Raw genomic sequence first — 22,748 nt, forward strand, 5'->3', positions numbered from 1 at the left:
AAAATAATTTTTTTTTAAATAAATTTTCAAAAATCCAAAATAATAATAATATTACCATTTATTTTAGGATTATTTTTTTAAAATATTTAAAACAATTTTATAAAAAATTATTAATTGTCAAATGCTGGAATATTTACATTCTACTTATAAAATAATATGACAAACATAATTATTGTCAATATTTCAAGTGATGAAAATGACTGAAAAATTCCTTCCAAGATACTCAATCTTTTCTAAGAACCCATCATATTCGCATTTAACGGTCTTAGTTATTTATTTTGTATCCATTTTGAATTCGGAATTATTAAGGGTATCATGCTCTCAAGCCAATGCAGATCCCAGTTATGAAAAAGAAATATCCCCCAAAATGGGTCAACATACGCCCAACACGAGGTTTAACAAAATTCAAGAAAATGTCTTAAGGGAAAGTGGAACGATAACTTTAGCCGACAGTCCTTACTATGTATCCGAAGATATTATTATCCCATCAAAAGCTAGTGTATACATCGAACCTGGAGTCGAGATTCGATTCGCACCCGGAGTAGGAATAGACGTATATGGTACGCTCATTGCCAAGGTAATATATAAATCATATATATTGTTTGGCCCATCCATAAATTTATTCTAAAATTCAAATTTTTAAAAAATTGAAAGGTTTATAGTAATTTTATTTTTATATTATATCTATTCATTTTTTTGATATACAAAATACGATATTATTATAATTTATATTAATATATTACTTTTGGAAATATATAAATAAAATAGTTATTTTTTTCAATTAAAATGAAAAGAAGAGGGGTGGGGGGGGGATTGTAAGGTTGGACATGTCAGAAAAAGCAACTAGTAATATTATTAAATGATATTATCCATCTATTCCCTCCGTATCTTTTGAATTAGAGAATTTTTGGGATTTTGAGATAGCATGCGCCACTGGGGGGAGGGGCACACAGAAGTGAGCTCCCTAAAAGAGTTGAGGAGTCCTTAAAATGGTCATTTTTAAAATGTTAACTTAAAAAGGAAGGTCATTTTGAAAATAATTTATTTGAGCCCCATGAGATTGTAAAGGCTAGTGACACCCATATAGCTCATATTTTTTATGAACAATAAAGAAGTAACTGACCCAAGTTTTTCAAGGTGCTTAGCGTGATAAGATTAAAATGATAAAATTGAGATAGAAAACATTATATTTTTTAGAAACCTTTGTTCAATCAGCCCCGTCTGTTTGCAACTATTGTATTTTATTTGGTTGTTGGGACTTAGTTTTAGTTTACCTACACGCCCATTTATATTTCTAAGGTAATGACCGTGATATTATCCCGCTAAAATAAAATTTTTTAAATCTACCCTGGAAAATGCTATATAAGTGATTTATAAATGAATTATTAATTTAAATATAAGTTGTTTTTTTCGAAAGCGTTATAAATAAATTATGATTATGGTAAAATCTTAATTTTTATTTTTCTTAAAAATTCTATTGTCTATCAAATGTTCAAATATTTTGAAAAAAAATTCCGGTATATTCAATTAGAAAACATTTTACACGAAATATATCAATTAAAAAATATTTTAAATTTTAGGAATTTTTTTTTCTAAAATTATTTTAAATTCCCTACAAATATTTTATTAAAAAAATCTAAATCATGCTTAAATTAAATAAGAAATATGTTTATTCATTTAGTTTGTATATTATTATGGCTATAATAGTTATAAAATGGACGACCTAATTTTATTTTAACATATGATATCTAATCAATAATTTATATTAACAGTTAAAAACCTAAAATGTTTTGGTTGAAAGATTATAGGATAATTATTTTACATATAATTCTTGTTTTTTTTAAAAATCTTAAATAATGATCCATTACGGACCGGACAAATCAACAAATTAAAATTTATAAAGAAAATATTTAGAAACTATCAGAATAATGCATGGTCAATCCCTCACTTTGTTTATTTGAATGAAGCCTTCTAATTTCAGACAATTTTAAACATTTTTCAAAAGTTACATAAAATGACACGGTATAATATTAAAATCTTTCAATAAACTAGACAAAATATAAGCTATTTGTTCTTTTCGTCTATACTTTAAATATGATTTTATCAGTGGTGTCTGCCGTTAGCTTTTTCAACTTTGAGGAGGCTACATGGAGCGTCTAAAAAAATTCTCCCGAATTCTATCTAAAATAAGCAAAAATTTTGTCTATAATTTGCAAAAAAAGAAATCCATAACTTAAAAATGTTTCAAGTGGGCTCCCAAAGTTTTTCAGAAGGTTTGAGATCATCGACCCTCATTAACGCGTCGCTATTAACTTTATTATACTTCTATTTTAATAACACCCGAGCTGAGTACATTAATAAAATTCATGCATGAATATAATTATTAATGGTATTTATAGAGATCATCTGCAGGCCGGTATATCCGGACCACGAGATATTAAAAAAATCTGGTTGAGTTTGAAAACAAATATATATTGTACGCCAGTTCAGGTCGGGCCTAAAAAGTTCTTTTTTTTACAAAAATCCCGAATTTTTTAAAAAAAAATTAAATTACTTAAATTTAACTACCTGGAAATTGTAATAATGAACCATTTAAAGTTCAATTTACCTTTGAAACAAATTAAAAAATACAATCATAATTAAAATGAACGAATTTCAAAAAGTCCGGCGGGGCAGAGTTGCCAGATCTCACCCATTTTGGGGGAGACTTCACCAATTTTTTTAACAATTATATAAATAAATACCTTAAAAGAAGGTATAGTCACTTAAACCAAAAATCAAATAGTCAAATATAATTACTATTATTTTACGATTATTAACTACTATTATATTTTGCTATATGTAGACGTAAATTATATATATACTAAACTACGATAATTAGGGGCGACAAGGGTAAAGCGATTGACGGTGTAACAATGATAGCGCGAATAACTTTTTAACATTTGAGCTTAAAGAAGTATACATGTTCCTTAAAGTCATATCTATAAAATATCGGAAGTTTATTGTTTAACTAGAAGTCACGCAATAACGATTTGTATAATATATATTACCTTGGGGTTGACCTATGCGCCGACGAAACTATCGGCAGCCGTCGCAATTTTCAAAAATCTAATCGACGGCTGGCGGCGCGCCGATTTTTAGCCGCCGTCAATAAAATAGGCGCAGTTATAATTTTTTTTAATTGCTTATTAATTTTTAAAGAAAAACAAATAAATATACACTATTCTACAGATATCTCGGCATATTTTTTAATATTCATTTAATAGAAAACTTATTATATCCAAAATCGATTTCGCAATTTTATAATATCTTGTATAAAAATTATTTATTTAAATTTTCGGGACATAATGATGATCTCCTTGAATTTAACGTCAATCCAGCGGTAGAGAAAACTCTTTCACTAGGTGATAGTGCCGGAATGCAAAGAATTTTTTTGTCGAGACTGGAAAGATTGGGAAGTTCACTCTTCTTTTCTCTCCAAAAATTTAGAACGTCCATATCTTGTGAATGTCGTTTTCCAAGAAAACTGTGGCATTCTTGTTCTAAGCCACCTAACTTGGAATCATAATTTATATTTGTTGAATGTTTATTTGCCAATTTTGTCAAATAACTTGAATTTAATAATTCATATTCATCCTCATTAGCAATATTTACTACCTGATTATCCTCATATTATAAATTCGAAAGCTGAGCAATTTTGCTCTATTAAATACTTTGACACAATTGTCAATTTTTAAAATCTTGGATCTAAAACAGAAGCTAATACCTAGATAATTTTAAATAAAAAATAAAAGAATATACTTATATAATATTATTTGCAGATTACAAACCGGAAATCGTAACGCAAGTTTTTTTAGTATATTTTCCTTAAGTCAAATAATTTCAGAACTATCACTATCATTTACTATTAAATGTGTTTCTTCAATTTCACTTCTAAAAAGTAACGCCAAGTTTAATGTAGGCCCTTTTTGTACTGAAAGAAATTCGATAGTTTCTTTAAATTTTTAAAGAAATGCTAATAGTTCTTCTACCAGATCAGATTAATAATTTGAGAAAGTGCTTCCCAATTCTTTTTAAAACATTATTAATTAAATCCTTATTTAATCCAGATATGCTTTCTAGCATAATTATTATACTATGCCTACGTGTTGGGCTTGGGACATTTAATTTTAAGGTTTTCAAATACGTGGAATTATTGTTATTATTATCATTGGAATTGCCAATTTGAAAACGGGTACTCGGGTAAGGATCAATGCTGTCAAGATCTAACATGTCTGATGTTAAATCTAATGTACTTAGACCTTTTCTTTGATATTCCTCGAATTCAAATTCAACTTCTGCAGTTTTATATCATAGAGCAGTATTTCTCTAATTCTTTTGCAAAAAATTTTCAGACTATGGATTTTTTATTATCCAGAGTTAGGATACTAAAATTATTTATAGAATTATTAAATGTAGATACATCCATTTTAAAAATATGTAAAATTATGGTAACTTTTGGAATTTTAGATTTTTGATTGATTGAATTCTATAATGAGTCAATATAATTATGATTTTAAAATAGTAGAAAATAAAAATTCATCAAAATCCTGATTGACATTAAAAAATTACAAGAGTGATGTTGACCAATTATTAGAATAAAAAGGCATAAAATATGATTTTCTTAAACGGCGGCATTTTTGGCGTAACCAGGCCGGCAGGCGCATAGTCTACCTTGGGGTAAAGTTGTTATGGATAAAAAGGTTAAAATATTTCGTCTGATTACTGTAAAAATATAATTTTATTAACATCTCCACCAAATATATTTTTGAGCAAAAAGGAACATTAATAAATAATTTGTTTTATTTGGAATTAAATTTAAAAATAATCGCAAAGGAGTAAATAATTGAAATGATTTGTTAAAAATATTTACATTTCCATATTGTATCCATTAGTTTATATATTTAAAAGTATGAATAGATGTCATAATTGCAGTATTTTGTTCAATAAAACAATAATGTTCAATTTTATTTTTACCACTTTACCCTGGTGCATATTCATCTTACCCTGGGTATGATGCATTAATTAATCATAGCTCATTGTAGGTAAAGAGCTACACTTTTTATTATTTTGTAGATGAGGGATTTGGCTAATATAAATCTATAATTTTTAATGATTTTTTTGTTTCAAAATTTTATGTTAAAAATGGAAAATATCAATTCAGTCTCCACTAATTAAAATATTAAATACTTTTAATTTTTACATTAAATAAAATTAGTTACTAATTACGATAATATCAACCATATGTTTTTCTTGAGTTGGACTCGGGCGTAACTAGGCTAAAGGACTGCAAAAAATGGTATGCAAGCGTTGCTTCTATTTTGATACATGCAATAAATTGATCTGGAAATCCTGGAGCCAGGTTTGAAATGGAGAAAAACATAATTCAAATCAAGGCCAGGAATAAATATTTGACCTCTGCAAGACCCTGATTATGATATACTAAATAACTTCGTAAACATGGATTTTTTCATTTCTCGTATTCCACAGATATTTGATACCATATTCAAGGCATAAATCAAAGCGATCATGCGTTTAAATTAACATTAAATAACATAACCATTTTTATATTATATATTTATTTACATTTTAAAAATATCATGTTTATGTGTCATAAATGACCCACACTTGGTCATAATTCCATATAATTATCAATCATAAGAGAATATTATTGTAATTATCCACTAAATATTCACGCCTCTTCAACAGCGTTACGCATTTTCCTATTTAAAATATAAACAAGTTATTTTTATCATTAAAACAAAACAAAGATTTTGAATGAACCTTTAAAATATTTTATATTTTATAGAATTAAAATCTAAATTATAGAAGGCTAAAATAAAATTAAACGTTAGAATTTCAAATTAAATTAAATTCTAGAGAACCTTCCTAAAAAAATTTCAATGAATATTGGATAATATTCTATTTTTAATGAGAATTCCATTAATTTAAGGATTGCATTTTTTGTGCAACAATAATTTATCATTGTGGAATGAAAATGAATGATATAATAATAATTTACAACGAGAAACAATGAAACCAATTGTGGAAAGTTTTATTTGTCTATTTTTATAATCTCTTACCATATATTGAATATAATAGATAAGGGCTATTATTTAAATTTGTAAGCAATCAGCATAATCACATCAGACATATTTAATCAGGGATGGGTAAACCTTAGAAATATACTGTGTCTAGTTACAGATACCAATGCTCTTCTAAAGGTTGGCCCAAAACCAAAGTCGCGCTTGATTTTCAGGCTAGGCCTCATAACTTGTGCAAAATATTTTTAAGGGTCAGGCCGGAACTTATCAAACATTTTTAAAGCCTAGAATTAAACAAATTTATGTCTTTTTCCTTCTAAAAAATTTTTATGGGCCGGAGACTTGTACAAAAAACTACTGAACGAGCCGAAAACCTGGATCAAAATTTATAAGGGCTGGTGTAAAGTTATGAGGTAAATACCCATTATGAGTTTATTACTGCAAATCGCGCATTAATACATGTTTTTCTTATTTGCGCATTTAATTTTTTAATTGTATGCAATGGCGATGGAAAAATTGATTTTCATTTAAGTCATCAAAATTACATGCCTATTGTATTTATTTAAAATACCCTACGATTCATTTGAGGTATAAGGTGAGACCGTGGAGAATGCTTGCCCTAAAAGGCAACGTCAATAAAATTAAAACTACTTGATAATATTGAATAAATAATATCTCACTTTATTGCACTTATTTACTATTATGCAATATAATTTTTTAAAAAATATAAAATTTTAACAGTATTAATTTTTCCGAAATTGGGAAAAGATGAGCTACACCCGAGTAAGGATGAGCTTTCCCATGAGGCACTTTTGAGCTGCAAAAAATTGATTATTTTTAATTATAAAAATGATTTATGTATATGATTGCAACAAGTTTATTGATAAAAAGCCAGAATGGAAATAATTATTAAAAATTAGTGAAATTTATTGATAATTTAAACAAATAAATAATGGATTAAAATTTCAACAGGATCCATGGCCCAAAGAGCATCTACGTAGGACAAAGATCCATAAACATTTTAGATGCCTTTATTAAATAAATTTTTTCTTGTACTTACATATTTTCTCGAAGTAACAATATAAAATCTTGTTTCATTAATCTTGATAAATATATTTTTGCTATTGCATAACCTAAATTGTTTTATCCATAATGGCTAGAAAGCAGAGTTGTTAAATGTTACTTTTAAAAGTAGCGCGCTACCGCTATCGCTATTTGTCAAAAAAAGGAGCTCGCTATTAGCTACTTTTTAAGCTATTTTTTATAAAAAAAATTACAAACAAATTTTTTATTTTTTGCTTATAATATTGTATAGTAAATATATAAAAATCAACATTTATAAATATTAAAATATTGAAGTTTTGATTATAAAAAAATTATGTAATAAAAATAAATATTTATGGTAATTTGTTTCATTATAATAATAAAATCATTTCAATATTATCATCCCCAAGTGTAGAGCGACGATCAGAAAGTAAAAGTTTTGCCTTACTAAATAATCTCTCGACACTAGCACTTAAGGGTAAAGGCGTATTTAATCTTATATACATATTTTTAATATAAGATAGATTATCAATAATTTTATTTGCAAGTACATCGTATGTCTGGCATCCTATTATCATTTTGAGAGCAAATGCCACAGATCTTCTTTTTAAAGTTCTAGGGTCTAGCCAATGGCCTGTGATTCTCAAATAAGCTCAAAAATATTTAATCAGACAGGGGATAGAATTTTAATCATAATGGTAAATGATGGATTATCAACCAAGGACATTGGCTGAACTGTTTAAATTATAAAATCAACAATAACTTTATCAACCAATTTCTGAGAAATATTGTCATTTGCATTATTAATTAATTTGGTTTGAATTGAATTAGTCTTTTTGGATGTAGAGTCGCCTATACCAAAATTATTTAGATGTTTCTCCATTTCCTTAAAACTCATGAACAGTCTTATAAAATAAATATTACTAGAATGTAAAAATGGCAATTTACCTTTAGGTGTTTCTTGAGGTTATAGCTACTGGATTGATTTGAAGAAATATTTTCTTTTACAATTTAAGCAAATAATTGAATCCAGTTTTGGATTATATATTTATTTTAAAAAAAATTCAAATCTAGAGAATGGGAAATTTGTATTATAGCTCTATTAAGAACATTTTCTTCCCTGGTATCTTCCATTTCATTAATATCATTGTCTGAATCGCTTTCAACGATTTGGATATCCATAAGCGATGACATTTTAAATTATTAACACGTGATTTAGGTTTATAATACAATGAAAATATAAATTACAAATTGAAAATATATTTCAATTTCAAAATTAAATAATAAATCATAAAAATTATAATTAATTATGATATTATATTTAAATTTTCATGTATACTTACCTTCATTATATTTTTTAAAGGTAGCTAAGTAGCGAACAAAAAAAGTAGCCGCTATTAACTATAGCTACCAAAAAAGTTAGCGCGCGCTACTTACAACTCTGCTATCAAGAACGGATTTTCATAAAATATATTATGATTTCTTCATTTTGTTAGTTATTTCTTTTTTCTAATATAATTATAATTTCTTAACATTATTCAAATTTCAATATGCAAAAATAAATTGTAAAAAAAGCTCATATGAACCTCTGAAAAGTAGCCCCAGACCCTCAATATATTTAAATTTTATGGTAGCTAGCCGAATAATGTAGTTATACACATTTATTTAAAAAATTAACCATTAAAATTAAAAACTAGAAGAAAATCCCAAGGCTCGTGAGAACCTGGGTCTTTTATTATTGGTACTTTATATATTTAGAAAGATGGCCGCCAATATTTTTAAAGTGGTTAAATTAAATTATACGAAAATTTAATATCTTCTATGATTTACAAGAGTTTTTTTGAACAAATTGTTTTCTAAAAAAATTCTTTTCTAAATAAATCTTTTATGATTTTTATGTATAAAAACTTTTCCTGATGGAATAAATAATTTAAAAAAGAAAAAAATTAATAAAAATCTTCATTTTGTTTAGTATTTAAAATGAATTCCGGAAAAAAACCCCAAAGAAAAACCTCCAGGAAAAAAAACCCCGGAATTTTTTTTTATATTTATAGAATTTACTTAAGATCTAATAATATAAGTATATTTTTATTTGGATTATTATGGATATACACATATTTATAATGTATAGACATATTATATTTTAGAAAAATATTTAAAAAAAATATTACATATGTTAAATTTTTTAGGCCCTAATTCATTATTTAAGATTACTCATATTCCCTCCCTAAAAAATGCTTAAACAAGATAAAATGCTGAAGTTCAAATTGGCACAGGGAAAAATACCCCAGTAAAATAACCCATGTATATTTCTTATTTTCGTAAAAATTATTTTTTATAGTAATAAATACAATATCCATTAATTACTATAGTAAGTAGACTAAATTTGACAAAATTTTGATATATTTATTTTATGGTAAATCATGATTCTGTTTATACAAATTTAATAATTTAGAATATAAATTATATGGGTTGATATCGAATATTATCTACACGCCATTTTTCAAGTTTTCAAGGTAGCCATCTCGCATTCCATTTTTTTAATCAATACCCAGATTGATGGGCGTTTATATCCAACCAGATTAGAAAAACGATGATTCCAAGCTTTGCATTGATTATTTATGCGTTCTTCGTTCAATAGAGTGCTCTGATTCACGGTCCAAGTTTATAAGTTTCTAAGGGAAAATTGAGGCTCGAATTGAGAATTGCTTTTTGTGATAAATTCTATAAATATGAAAAAAAAATCTGGGGGTTTTTTTCTGGTTTTTTCCTATTACCTTTTAAAATATATTACGTCTTTATGTGTAAAAAATTTTCAAATATAAAAAATGTAGTAGACCTTTAAATGAGACATGTTTCATCAAGCAACCAATTTTATAAATTATTTTATCATCGTGATAATCGATCTAATTTCAAAATAATAATGGGAAATGGTGGATAAAAATTTTATGCATAATTAAACCTTGAAAATATTGGTAAACAAAAATGTAAACTTGTTGGCCCTCACCTTCCGATCTTATCAAATGGATGGGTGTAAAATGACTCAATTTTTTAAGATTTTTAAATTTCATATACTAGGACCGAGATAAACCGATAAAAAAAATTATATGACCTATAACTATAGATTGATTTGAAGGGACCTAGCAGACTCTCTATCAGTGTTAATCCAAATATGGAATCCCAACTCAGGTAGATATCGGTAAAAGCTGATGTAAATAAAGATATTTATACATAAATGTGTACTTTACCTAAATTCCTTTATCAGATATATACTGTTATCAAACCATTGGCAATTTTTTACCATCATTAATTCAAATATGTGACGTTATATAGCACCGCTGATAATATCTTGTCAAATAGCAGAAGTAATTAAGTACCGATTTTTCCAGTAAAATGAAAAAGAAGAAAATTTAAATAACAACAATTCAAAGAAGTAAAATGAATAAAAATGCTGATTAAACAGAATAGTCGAATGCCTATTTACCCATGCATACACAAAATATAGGGATGACACCGCAACCAATTGCATATGGGCAGGTTATAGCATTCATTGGTCACTTGTTAGAGGAAAAATACTTTAAAGTCTATCAACTACTCCTTTTAACCACTCTCAGCAAAAGACCGAATCATCTAACATGCTAATTTTTCATCATATATTTATATAAAACAGATATGGCATTATTTTCTGGGATTAGGGCAAAGCAAGCAATGATTTTTATTTAATTTAACTAAATAAAAGTGCATTTAAATTAAAATTTTTGGATAGGCCTTCGACCTAATAAATCCGTGTCAGGTTCTGGTCTAAAAATAAATGAATTTTTCGAGGATCGGGCTCAAATTTTTTTAAAAACTTCGGGCTAGGCCTAGGCCGTAACTGGTTCTACTTTCCCTATTCCAAAAACTAATGATACATATGGTGAATTCCATATCAAATCAACCAAGGTTTCAACACTACCCCTTTCAAATTTTCTTAAATTTTGTATAATGGTAGTATTATATATGGCTGTTTAAAGCAAGTAAAAATGGTACAATTTTGACAAAATTCACCTTATTTATTTTCAAATATCTCGAGAAATAATAGCTTAATAATAGTTCTTTAATATGACATAAAAACAAATATGATCGAAATCTGATTAATAAACCGGATGTATAAAACCGGAAATGGCCATAGAAAAAAAGGTATTTTTTTCAAATTTTTTTTTTAAGATAGATATCACACTGCTTTATATTTGTACAAAATCCTAGACTGGGATGAACATGAGTTTATGAGTTATGACTCTTTATATGGATAAAATTGAATAAATTTAACCCAAAATATCATCATATTTAAATTTTATGAATAGTTATGAAATAATGTTAATTTAAAAATTATGTCTAAATGACAGATCCTTACTTTTTAAAAAATCTTTATCAAAAAGTTTACAGATGTCTGGGATAATGAGCTTGTTTAACACTTTAGTTAAATTTTGTCTTGAAGTTACTTGACAAAATAATTCTAAACATATTTATAACTTTATTTGCCTCAAATTGCATTACATATAATACAATTAAAAATTTATAATTAAAATATATCATTAAAAATTCTGAAATCCCTATTTCCCAACCTCATAGGATTTTCCATCCTATGCTAATCATTCTTTTTTTGACTTTTAATTTCGCCTAGGAGAATAAAAGCATGGAACTTTGTGTTCCAGAAATTCTCTTTGCTCTCAAAAATCTGCTTTCAAGATAACTTTCTAAGTTAATATATTCATTATTGCTCACAAATATATAATTTACCCCATAGATTTCTTGCATAGTTAAATAAATACATTGTTGTTAATATGTGAAGTTCATATGGGCGTTGCAAGCTTGCTCGAGCTTCTAACCGTTTAGTAACGGCCCCTAAGATGTCGCAGGGACTTTTACTTTGTGCGGTTTCAAAAAATGTCCAGTCTTTATCCCAAAATCATTTTGATTGTAGAGATTAATGAAGTCTTTTTTATTTTTATATTGGTTACTGCTCCATCAGAAAAATAATAAATTTTAGCCACTCTATCAAATCTTTCCTTCAAGAATAATAAATAAAATGCACATGCGTTGTGCTTTAAACAATCTAATATAACCACTAAATTCACATGTTTTATTATATTGTCCTCACGATAATAAATCATAAAAGGGTGGATAGTGGCCTGATTATTGGTCTGATTAAATCCTTGTGCATGGTCCTGCAATACAAATGCATAATTTTCTGAAAAGTCTGCAATAACTAAGAATTCGCCAACATTGAATTTTAAAAAGTTTCGAATTAATGATTATCGTGAAGCTATGAACAAATGAGGAATCAAATTGATTAATTATCCAATTAAATAATCTAAAAATTCGTCGGCAGATTTTGTCAGTCTTTCGAGGGTAGTTCGATCAACTGCTATCCATTGTTTGAATGTTATATAATCTATAGAATTCTCTTCAAAAAGATATGGGGGAAAATTTATTGTTGAATTTTAATTTTGGTAGATTATTTTATGCTAAAATTATTTCAAGTAATTTCGAGACAAAATTTAACTAAAGTGTTAAACAAAGCTCATTTCAAAAATTTTGATAAAGATAAAAAAAAGTAAGGGCCTATCATTTAGACAATTTTTAAATTAACTATTTATTAAATTTAAATATGATGATATTTTGGGTTAAATTTATTTATTTTTAGCAATATAAAGAGTCATAACTCCTAAACCTATGTTCATCCCAGTCTAGGATTTTGTACAAATATAAAGCAGTACAGAAAAAAAAAATTTGAAAAAAATACCATTTTTTTATTTCCGGTTTTTTACATCGATTTCTATCATATTTTTTTTATGTCATATTAAAGAACTATTATTAAGCTACATAATAAAATTTAAATTATTTTTCTAATACAATTATTTCTCAAGATATTTGAAAATAAATGTGGTGCATTTTGTCAAAAATGTACCATTTTCCCGCGCTTTAAACGGCCATATCTTAGCGGGTAAACAGTGTTGGAAGGTAAAATTTCATTTTTTTCCAAGTTATAGTATATACTACCAGTATACAAAATTTGAGAAAAATTGAAGGGGGTCGGGTTAAGAATTGATTTTTTTTTATCGATTTGATATGGAATTCACCATATATATATATAAGAACCCTCCCTAACAGATTAACAAATATATAGGTCTACACCGATAACACAATTCAGTTTGCCTGAATTGGGCTCGGACTTTGGCAAAAAAATTTAATTTTTGTTTACTTAATTTCACCTTTATAAATCTTCTTTTCTAGAAAAAAATAATTAGATAATTTTAATTTCCTCGAGCGCTTATATATTTCACTCCTGTTTCATTAAAATATAAATAAAATTATAAAATCTTTTAATGAGATTGTTAATACATTATGATCGTACTCAGGCCTGATTTGAATTTGGATGGTATTTCTGAAAGTTCTGGCCGAATGATACTCCAATTTTGAAGTTGGATCTGACCCGGCATCTTAATTGGTAAATTTCAGTTTTATTTAAAATATAAATTTTAATATGTTTGCTTCTTATTATTATAAATTAAGTCGCGTAAAGTCCTCTTCATTATAATTCTGATTTGTAAATGTATCTATTTCGTATTCGACAATAATAGGATTTTGGTATCTAATCAATGTATCGCGTTAGTATACAAATAAAACCACCAGAGTATGGAAATAAATATCAATTAGATTTAAATCGCGATTATCAATATATTTTTTTTTATTTCGACATTGGCATAATAATTATTAAAAAGCATCACTTACTAATCACCATTTACCACTAATAATCATTTGAATATTATTTAAACTTAATTTTGCAGCTTAATAAGTTAAAATTATTTAGTGGTCTTTTTTATGCGTAAAAATAAATATAATATAGAATTTTTTCACCATTTATTCGATTTAACAGTAAAATAATTCTCAAATTATATATCTTGCATTTTTTAAATATAAATTTAACAATAACAAATTAAATAAATAAGATTTCATCATTAAAATATTTAAAATGAAATACTAATTTTCCAGCCTTTTCTACTATCTAACCAGGTGTGTCAGCTATGTTTCATGTTTGACACTATCTTCGATGATTTTTTTTGCAATACATCTAAAAATAATGTGATTGAAATTAGTATCTTTTAAATAATCTATTGAGACTGAGATATTTATAACTATTTGGTAGTATTTATTTTTTTTCGATTTTCTTTACAATTTTGGGTTTTTAAAAAATCATTGACTTAAATATACCCTGAAAACAAGAAATCTTAAAATAGCCTGGTCCATTGATATAAACATAAATTAAAAATTATTGGCTTACTTTGTTAGTAATAATATAATATTATATGATTAATTACATGCATGTTTCAATTAATAGATCATAAAAATTTTTAATTTGCCATTTTTTTTCCAAGTAAATATTTTAATTTAATGATAGTGAAGGGCACCGGTCTTTGATCCAGACCGGGCTATGCACTCAGATCGGACTAAATTCTTAAAATAAAATTGATCAAGACCGTGGTCTTAAATAAAAAGACCGGTCTTTTTATTTTTTTGTTAGTTTAAAAATATTTTTTTTACCCAATCTAATTCTTGTTTATTGGGACTATAACTAAATGGTTTTTGAATTAATGATTTTCATTTTGCAAAATAAAAATAAACTAAAAATTGACAAAAACTTTTATAACATAAAGTAAAATTTACAAAAAAGTTAATGGGTCAGAATAAAAAGACCGGTCTGGACTGGGGTCAACAAAAAGATTGCTCCGTTAATCGGTCTTGGTTTAAGACAGATAGAACCAGACCGTTGACCTCACTATTAATAAGTAAAAATTACATTATAATTAAAATATAATATAATTATTATTTAAAAATTAAAAATTTTGATTGAAATTAGGACATTTTTCTAAAATTATGTTTGGTTTGGAATATTAATTACTCATCGTTTCAACATGGTAAACAATAACATATATTTATATAAAACATTTTTTTCAAACTAGAATAATCTTTCTATTATATTGTATCTAGTTGATATTGAATATTCTCTATCTGTAGGTGAGGGTATAAAATAAAAAGATTCAGATTTCAATATCGTTATTAATAATAAAAAGTTTCTAATATGATAATTACTTTAACCTCTTTCCCTTCTCCAAACGTAAAATGTCCAGGTTTTATTCTTATTTTCTTCTGGATTGTGTAAAATCATGTTCAAGATGCCAACAAAATTTACTATCAGCACTTAATACTATCTAGAAATGCCACTTTTATTATTTCTTCTCTTAAGGAACTGCTTATATAGTAATAATTATGTCATTTTTGACAAACTATCATATATGTATTGTATACTAATACATATAAAAGTATATATCTCATATTACTTTTATATTTCCATCTTCCTATCAGAAATAGAGGATTAATTTTTCGCTTCAATTTAATTATTTTATAAATTTGATAACATGAGAGTTATACAATACGAATATGATAAATTAAAATGATGAACTATATAATTAATATTACATACATAAATGCTACACAATGCAATTAGTGTTTTGAACCCCCCCTTCCCAATCCAATCTTTTACATATATTATCATTGTTATTAAAATAAAATATAGTTCTCATGTGCTGTCCATACCCTAAAAAAATTTTATGCCAGCCCATCTAGTATAAGTATAAAATAACCAATCTTAAAAATATAGTCATTTAATTTTTTTATGTATAAAATGGAAACAGGGAACGCCTCAAAATAGAATCCTGATGTCGAGTCTCGAACAGGATTTGGATTTTCCAAATCAGGAAAAACGCACAGCTAGGTTAACCGATGGCTCAGATTTATCGAATGGGAGATTGCAAATATTTTATAAAAATAAATGGCGTACTATATGCACTCAATCCTTCAAGTACATATTAATATTTAAAGTATTGTAAATATAATAGGTTATTTTATATGGCATACTTAATAATAAATGAGTTTATTTAAACAGTAACAATTGTTGAATGATGATTTTATAGATAGAACAGACCAATAATTCAGTATCTGAATGAAGTTTTTTATTTATCTTCACCCCCCCCCCCTTATTTACCATCGTAGCGATATTTTACTATATTTTTATTTATCTGTTTTAATAATATATTCTTAAAAGTTGGTCATTTGTGACGGAAAACCCAGAATATTCCTCTCAAAGGTATTGGAATCAAAAGGATATAACTATAGCCTGTCGCGGTGCTGGATTCGACAATGGGACCTTTGATGGCTGGTTGAATAAACAGTACGAATCAGATCACGTACTATTAGGTTCTCCTAGCTGTTTTGGGGATGAAAAAGAGTTGCAACAATGCGCTAATTGGAAGCGTGCAAGAACGGGGAAAGGAATATGTGGTATTTATTTTTAAATTTTTATCCATTTATTTCAAACATTTAAAATCGAAATTTAATATAAAAATTCCAAATTTAAGGCTAAATCTTAACCTTTATATAATATTTTATTTTATTGCTCATATACGCAATCTGATAACCTTAATTGAGATTTTCTTATATATTTACAGGGGAACCGGGAGAAAATTACATTTTAGGCATAAGGTGTTGGAATGACGCTTGCCTGGGGGACTCTTGCTTCAAATTTTTTAAAAATTGGCGAGGAATATTCTTTAAAAATTCAAGCCACTTTTCAACTGTAACCTCTTTCGATTCAGAAAGCTCTAAACTGTTCAACATCGATCAAAACGATTATAACTCGCACATTAATGATCGTAACAGACCCTTACAGCCTTTCCAAAACATATTTTACAACGAGCGTAACAGGCACGAGATCGAGAAGCGTATTGTGAATCAGGTAAATTGGCAACACAATAGATCAAGATCCAGGTTGGATTTCATCGACCTCACCTACGCGGGCAGGGATAGATACGGTAAAAGAGTCGCCGCTATCAAAGCGGAAGGCTACGCGCCCGCCCTGAATTCGGTCAACATTAAGTATTGTCATTTCACGGCACTTCACTATGACCGTATATTGGGTTCTCCCGTAATTCGTTCTTCTAATATCGCTTTCAACCAAGGTAATATAATAATTATGAAAAATTATTTTAAATTTCAAAATCGCCTTATTTAAAAATTAAAAAAAGGAGATGGAATCAATTTAAACGCTCGTATCATAGGTAATGTAACGATAGAAGGAACACGCATCGCGAATAATTATGGTAGGGGGATTATATATAGCTTAAATTCGATTATCGATACCCGGAATTTCGATTTTTGCTCCCGTCCTTATTTGGGATTGAATCAAGTTTACCCCGTCATCATCTCAGGGAATCAACATTCGCAATGCAAGCAAGTATATAAAAGCTAAAAATATTTTATAATTACTAATAAAAAATGTTAAACAAACAAAAATAATCTCGTTAAAATTCACCTTTTTAAAAATTTTTGCATATATTATGCTATTTTTAATAGTTTTAAAACCTTAATCCACACAAAATTTGTACCTCATTATTTAAATTTAATCCATGCAAAAAATTATACACATTATTTTAGCTCTTTCCGATCTGATTATTTTAAAATTCACCCCAAATAAAAATATTATGAGAACCTTAATTGATTTTATTTCAAACTTAATATTTATTATTTTCTAATTTAATTAATCTAGTAATTTTTTGGTATACAGTATAACCTTGTTATATTTAACCGCCAAAACCTGAAATTTAGTTACTATAACCAACGTTAATTATATCCGATTACCAGATATGGTTAACTCTTATTTAACTTTGATTAATATAGCTAACTTTTTAAACTATATTTCGGGTATTCTCTTGATTATTGTTTTGTTTAATTTTAAACAAGCTTTTAATTATAAATTGTATAAAAATAATAATTTTAATTCATATATTGTCGCTAATAAAATATTTAAGAATTAACTATATATAAACATCATAAGATAGGCAGAGTTTATTTCACAATAACGAGTAGTTAATTAAACCCAATTATTTAACATTAGATCAGATAGACTTCTGACTCTACTTTCAAATTTGATTAAAAACAACTAAATTTATTGATATCCCAGTTAGCTGTAAGATAGTTTTACCACATTGTAAAATTATTTTAAATTTATTTAAATTAATTTTTTTAATTACAGATCTTTTTGACAAAACACGGTTATTTTACCATACATTTTTCCCACCTGCGTTCGAACTTAGAAAGCTTAAATCTAACCTCGCATAAACGAGCCTACATAGAAATTAGGGACGGTTCAGAAAGTTACGATAAGTTGATAGCCAAAATTTATTTCAAGGATTTTTTGTCCCCGCAAAGCATAGTAACCACCGGTCCAAAGGTTTCGATGAAATTTTCTTACTCCTCACCTCTATCTTTCCAAGACAAGCTAAACGATATACGCATCTCATTTTCACTTTATGTAGTCAATAAGAATTGTGAGTGTATATCTATAATCTGATTGATAGTATATAATAATAATTTTTTTTTAAAAAAACATGCTTACTCAGTGGTGTAACAATCACGTTAGAAGAGGCGGCCCGAATCTGGGTCCTAATTTTATTTAGTTGGGTAATGGCAGATCTGAACCATATGAGTCAAAAAAATCTCCGCTTTATTCAAAGTTGAGTTATCCTTTTTTTTTAAAAAACCCAGCATAGGTTATGGTCCGCTAAAATATTGATTTAACAGTTTTTTAATTAGGCGCAAACTGGAGCTAATAGTATAGATATGCCAATTTTTTAATATCAGATCTGCGGATATCTTTAAACTGGAGATCCAATGTATCAAAAATGGTAGATTATAAATTATTTTTATTTCAATATCATTATTATCATTGATCTACAAAAAGAGGTACTTCAAATTAGATCGTCATAAATTTTATTTTCATAACTATTAGGGTGTTATTATTGTCACAATAATTATATATTTATAAATAACTGAAAATTATTAAATTATTTTAGTTACCCGTTTATGTTTAATCAAAAGGGAAGGAATTGCTTGACACTTTACGTTAATATAATTGGACATTTATTTATGTTCAAATTATCCAAAATAAACATTATCCTTAATTTTTTAGATCAATTTATTACATACTTTCTTAAACCTTTATAATATAAATTTTTATTTTTAAAACATAAATTATATAAAATAAAAATCGCAAATGAATATTAAAAATATTTCATATTTAATATCTTAAAATCTCTCTATCGACTAATTATTTTCATCGGACAATGGTTTGGTTTTACTGGAATCCTCTGTCTAAATTTAATAAAAAAAATGAGATATGCAAACATAGAACTTAAAATAAATGTCATTTGATAAAAGAGGGTCAAATATTTTTGGGAAATATTTACAAAAAATGTGTGAGATCTAGATTTCAATTCTACCTAAAAGAATTATGACCCTCATTTACAATAAAGTTGACGTAACCTAGCCAGTATTAGAGCTATAATGGCGACTATTTTGATTTCTCGAACGTTAAGGGCGTTCATTTTGATTTGAATATTATACTTTTCTAATCTCTCATCATTTTTGATCAATATCAATAAAACGAACATCTTTGAATAATTCATTAAATGTAAAAAATTTTGCTTTCAAAATTATTTACGGATTTTTTTTTGGTCTAGCGACGCATATTTATTTTATTTGTATATTTTTGGTTTATTCTATTCCCGATGAACATTTCCCCTATAATTCTCTTATAATAAATTAGATAGGATATTGGTGATAGGCCGATGCCAACCTTGATATAGGATCGGCCTCGATAAACAGTATCGGTAAACCTCTAGCAACAAAATATACCTTTTAGTAGTCCATAATTTAAACAAAAGGATTACTTACTTAGAGTGGGGATGAGTTCTAAGACTTTTGGTAGTTCAGGGCTAGAATGAATTTGGCGGGAATCCCTACCCTCTCAAGTTACTTACGATTGGAAATAAAATTAATAATGAACTAGATTTGAAAGCAGCTTAGGATATGAATAAGGTAATATTTATGCAATAATTTATAGTAAAATAATAATAATTTTTTATTAATAACTGCATAATGGATGTAATATTTGTACTTTTTCTATTATAAAACACTTAATTCAAAATAAACAAAATTTGGCTGGCCCAAAATAGTATAATTTTGGCTTTTGGCCTGCTCCTCCCTGCACGGGACTATACCAAGATGTTTTGAAAATGTTTGCTTGTAACCAGGCCCGCAGCATCGTTGTTACGTCATTGATGGTCAAAATCAATCATAATAAAATTATTGTTATATGTTCATTTAGCGCGAGATTTAGACATAAAGGACTCGATCATCAACGACAACGGAATGCAGGGGATATTGGTAAATGGATATAGGAATGCTATTGAAATAATGAATACAAACATTTCATCAAATCATCACATCGCAGGGGTTCAGATCGAGAGCGGAGCCGGGAATATCTTGATCGAAAATGGAACTTTCGAAAGCAATCATGGTTCGGCAGTAAATATAACTTATTCAGGCGGCTTGATTAACATAACCAAATGTACGGTTCATGAAAGTGAAGGATACGGCGTAGCCCTCAATGTCCACAATAATAGAAATGATGATCGTGCTTATTTAAACCCTGGTATCATGTCTAAGGAAGCAATGGTTTCAATATTTGCACTCACAAATAGCAATCCGATGCTATTCGTTCACGAATGTAATTTTATGAAAAACCGCAAAAGCTCAATATATTTAGGGAATTACCTGCGGGAAATAATGGCGTTGGTATCGAACATACGGGACAATATTAACAATTACCCAGAAATTCAAGCAATGCCTAAACATTATTCGGTATCCATAATTTATAACAAATTTTTGTTGAATTACCATTATCCGATCCATATTGATTTTAGTGAAGATTGGCGGACTGATAACCTAAATTCTTATAACATGACAATATTTACCAATATTAATAATAACACTTTCGAAGGCAACCTTAGACCTGGGCTCAAATTCTTATATCATCATGGGATGAAACTTAAGGCTAGCATAGGTTCAAACATATTTTCTAACAATAGTAAAGGCGCAATTATAATTCAAAGTTATCGAGAAAACGAATTCAAGGATACTGATACACATTTAGACTCCTTCAATAACCATTCTAATAATAGATATAATGATTTTTACGGGCAAGGAGCTGAAGTAGATGTTCATTACAATTATTTCATCCGAAATTCTGGAAATTTTGTCATGTTAATCGGCCTTATATCTAAACCCTATTATGGACCAGGAAGACTTCATGTCACTTACAATTACTTTGTCAACAACATCATTAGAAGTTACGCCCGATCTTTAACTAGCACTTACAACACTAAATCCAGGAGTCAGATCCACGCTGTGGTAGCGATAACTGGATGTTCCGTGGCAAACCTAAAGGTGGAAAGGAATCATTTTGCTAATGCGCCGATTTTTTCAGATTATGAACTTGGCACCCGGTGCAAAGATAGATTAGCCGTATTATCTGCCCGATTTAATTGGTTTGAATCTAAAAGCATCATAGACCAGTTACAAATTAATGAGATTTATGACAAAGTGTTCGACCAAAAATTTCGTTATAATCTAGCCAAATTTGATATACATCCTTTTCTCAGAACCTCTAACCTAAACGGACCGACCTCGAACACACCTTTTACCAGAAATTTTTTGCGGGTCACTAAAGACTCTGATTATATAATTGGTGGAATGCTAGAAGATCGTTTCTATTTAACGCGTGAATATTCGCCTTACACAGTTAACGAAGATATTTTTGTCACGCGAACTGGCGAACTGAGGGTTGATCAAGGGGTCGAAATCAGATTCGAAAATGGGGTCGGTATGTTTGTTGAGGGAAAATTATTTGCGATAGGTTTAGAGAGTGCATATCCGCCTAGATCAGGAAATATTTTATTTTTGCAAAAAAACACGTTACTACCGAGTTATTTTTTGAATGAAGATTACCTCTCTAAAAACCTAAGCGTCGATGAGGCCAATGTTACAATGAAAACCAAAGGCGTCTACGATTACTATGATTCTAACTCCACGACAAGCGCTTATTACCAGCCTATCAATGACGATAAAAAAAATTGGGAAACTATTTTGCAGGAAGAAGAAACATTGTATCGCAAAATCAAGAACGAAGAACTGGAGTTTCCCAAAAACGTCAAAGTTCTCAACGACCTTATAAATGAAAAATTTCGTCAACGTTCTCGGAATATTTTGATAGGCCTGGACGGGAGACTCCATGTGCATATTAACGGTAGTTGGGGTACGGTATGCATCAAAGGATGGACGATTAGAAACGCTATGCTAGCTTGTAAATCGATGGGTTTAGTGCTTGACAAAAGATCTTGGAAACTAAAAGCTCCCCCGGCAGTTAAAGGTCGAGGCTGGAGTAACAAAGAGATCCCTTATCCGTGGCCCATTTTAATGAGCGAGGTTAATTGTGACGAGTCAGACAATGATATAACGGAGTGCAACCATGAATTAGAAATCGAGCATTCTTGCTCCCACGATGATGATGTGGCCTTGAAATGCCTGATTCCCAAATGGGCTGGTATATTAAATGTTTATTATATTATAATTTTTTCGATATTTATTCTTAATTCGAAGAAAAGCATTTCTTTAACTAAAATA

The 22,748-nt window shown here is 28.1% G+C and overlaps 1 protein-coding gene across 1 annotated transcript in view; it reads left to right on the forward strand.

Annotated features, from left to right (window-relative positions):
• Positions 1–248: 248 nt before the first annotated feature.
• The window catches only part of LOC135928614 (protein bark beetle-like), a 30,254-nt gene continuing 7,754 nt past the window's right edge, over positions 249–22,748 (forward strand). Inside the window, exons 1-7 of the mRNA XM_065465070.1 lie at positions 249–577; positions 15,863–16,029; positions 16,273–16,508; positions 16,676–17,185; positions 17,252–17,460; positions 18,259–18,553; positions 20,392–22,668. Of these exons, the coding sequence (XP_065321142.1) occupies positions 368–577; positions 15,863–16,029; positions 16,273–16,508; positions 16,676–17,185; positions 17,252–17,460; positions 18,259–18,553; positions 20,392–22,668 (3,904 nt within the window). The 5' untranslated portion in view covers positions 249–367. The remainder of the gene's footprint in view (positions 578–15,862; positions 16,030–16,272; positions 16,509–16,675; positions 17,186–17,251; positions 17,461–18,258; positions 18,554–20,391; positions 22,669–22,748) is intronic.

This window comes from Gordionus sp. m RMFG-2023, chromosome 4 (genome assembly GCF_954871325.1).
Source record: "Gordionus sp. m RMFG-2023 chromosome 4, tfGorSpeb1-WG-v2, whole genome shotgun sequence".
Classification (NCBI taxonomy): Eukaryota; Metazoa; Nematomorpha; class Gordioida; order Chordodea; family Parachordodidae; genus Gordionus; species Gordionus sp. m RMFG-2023.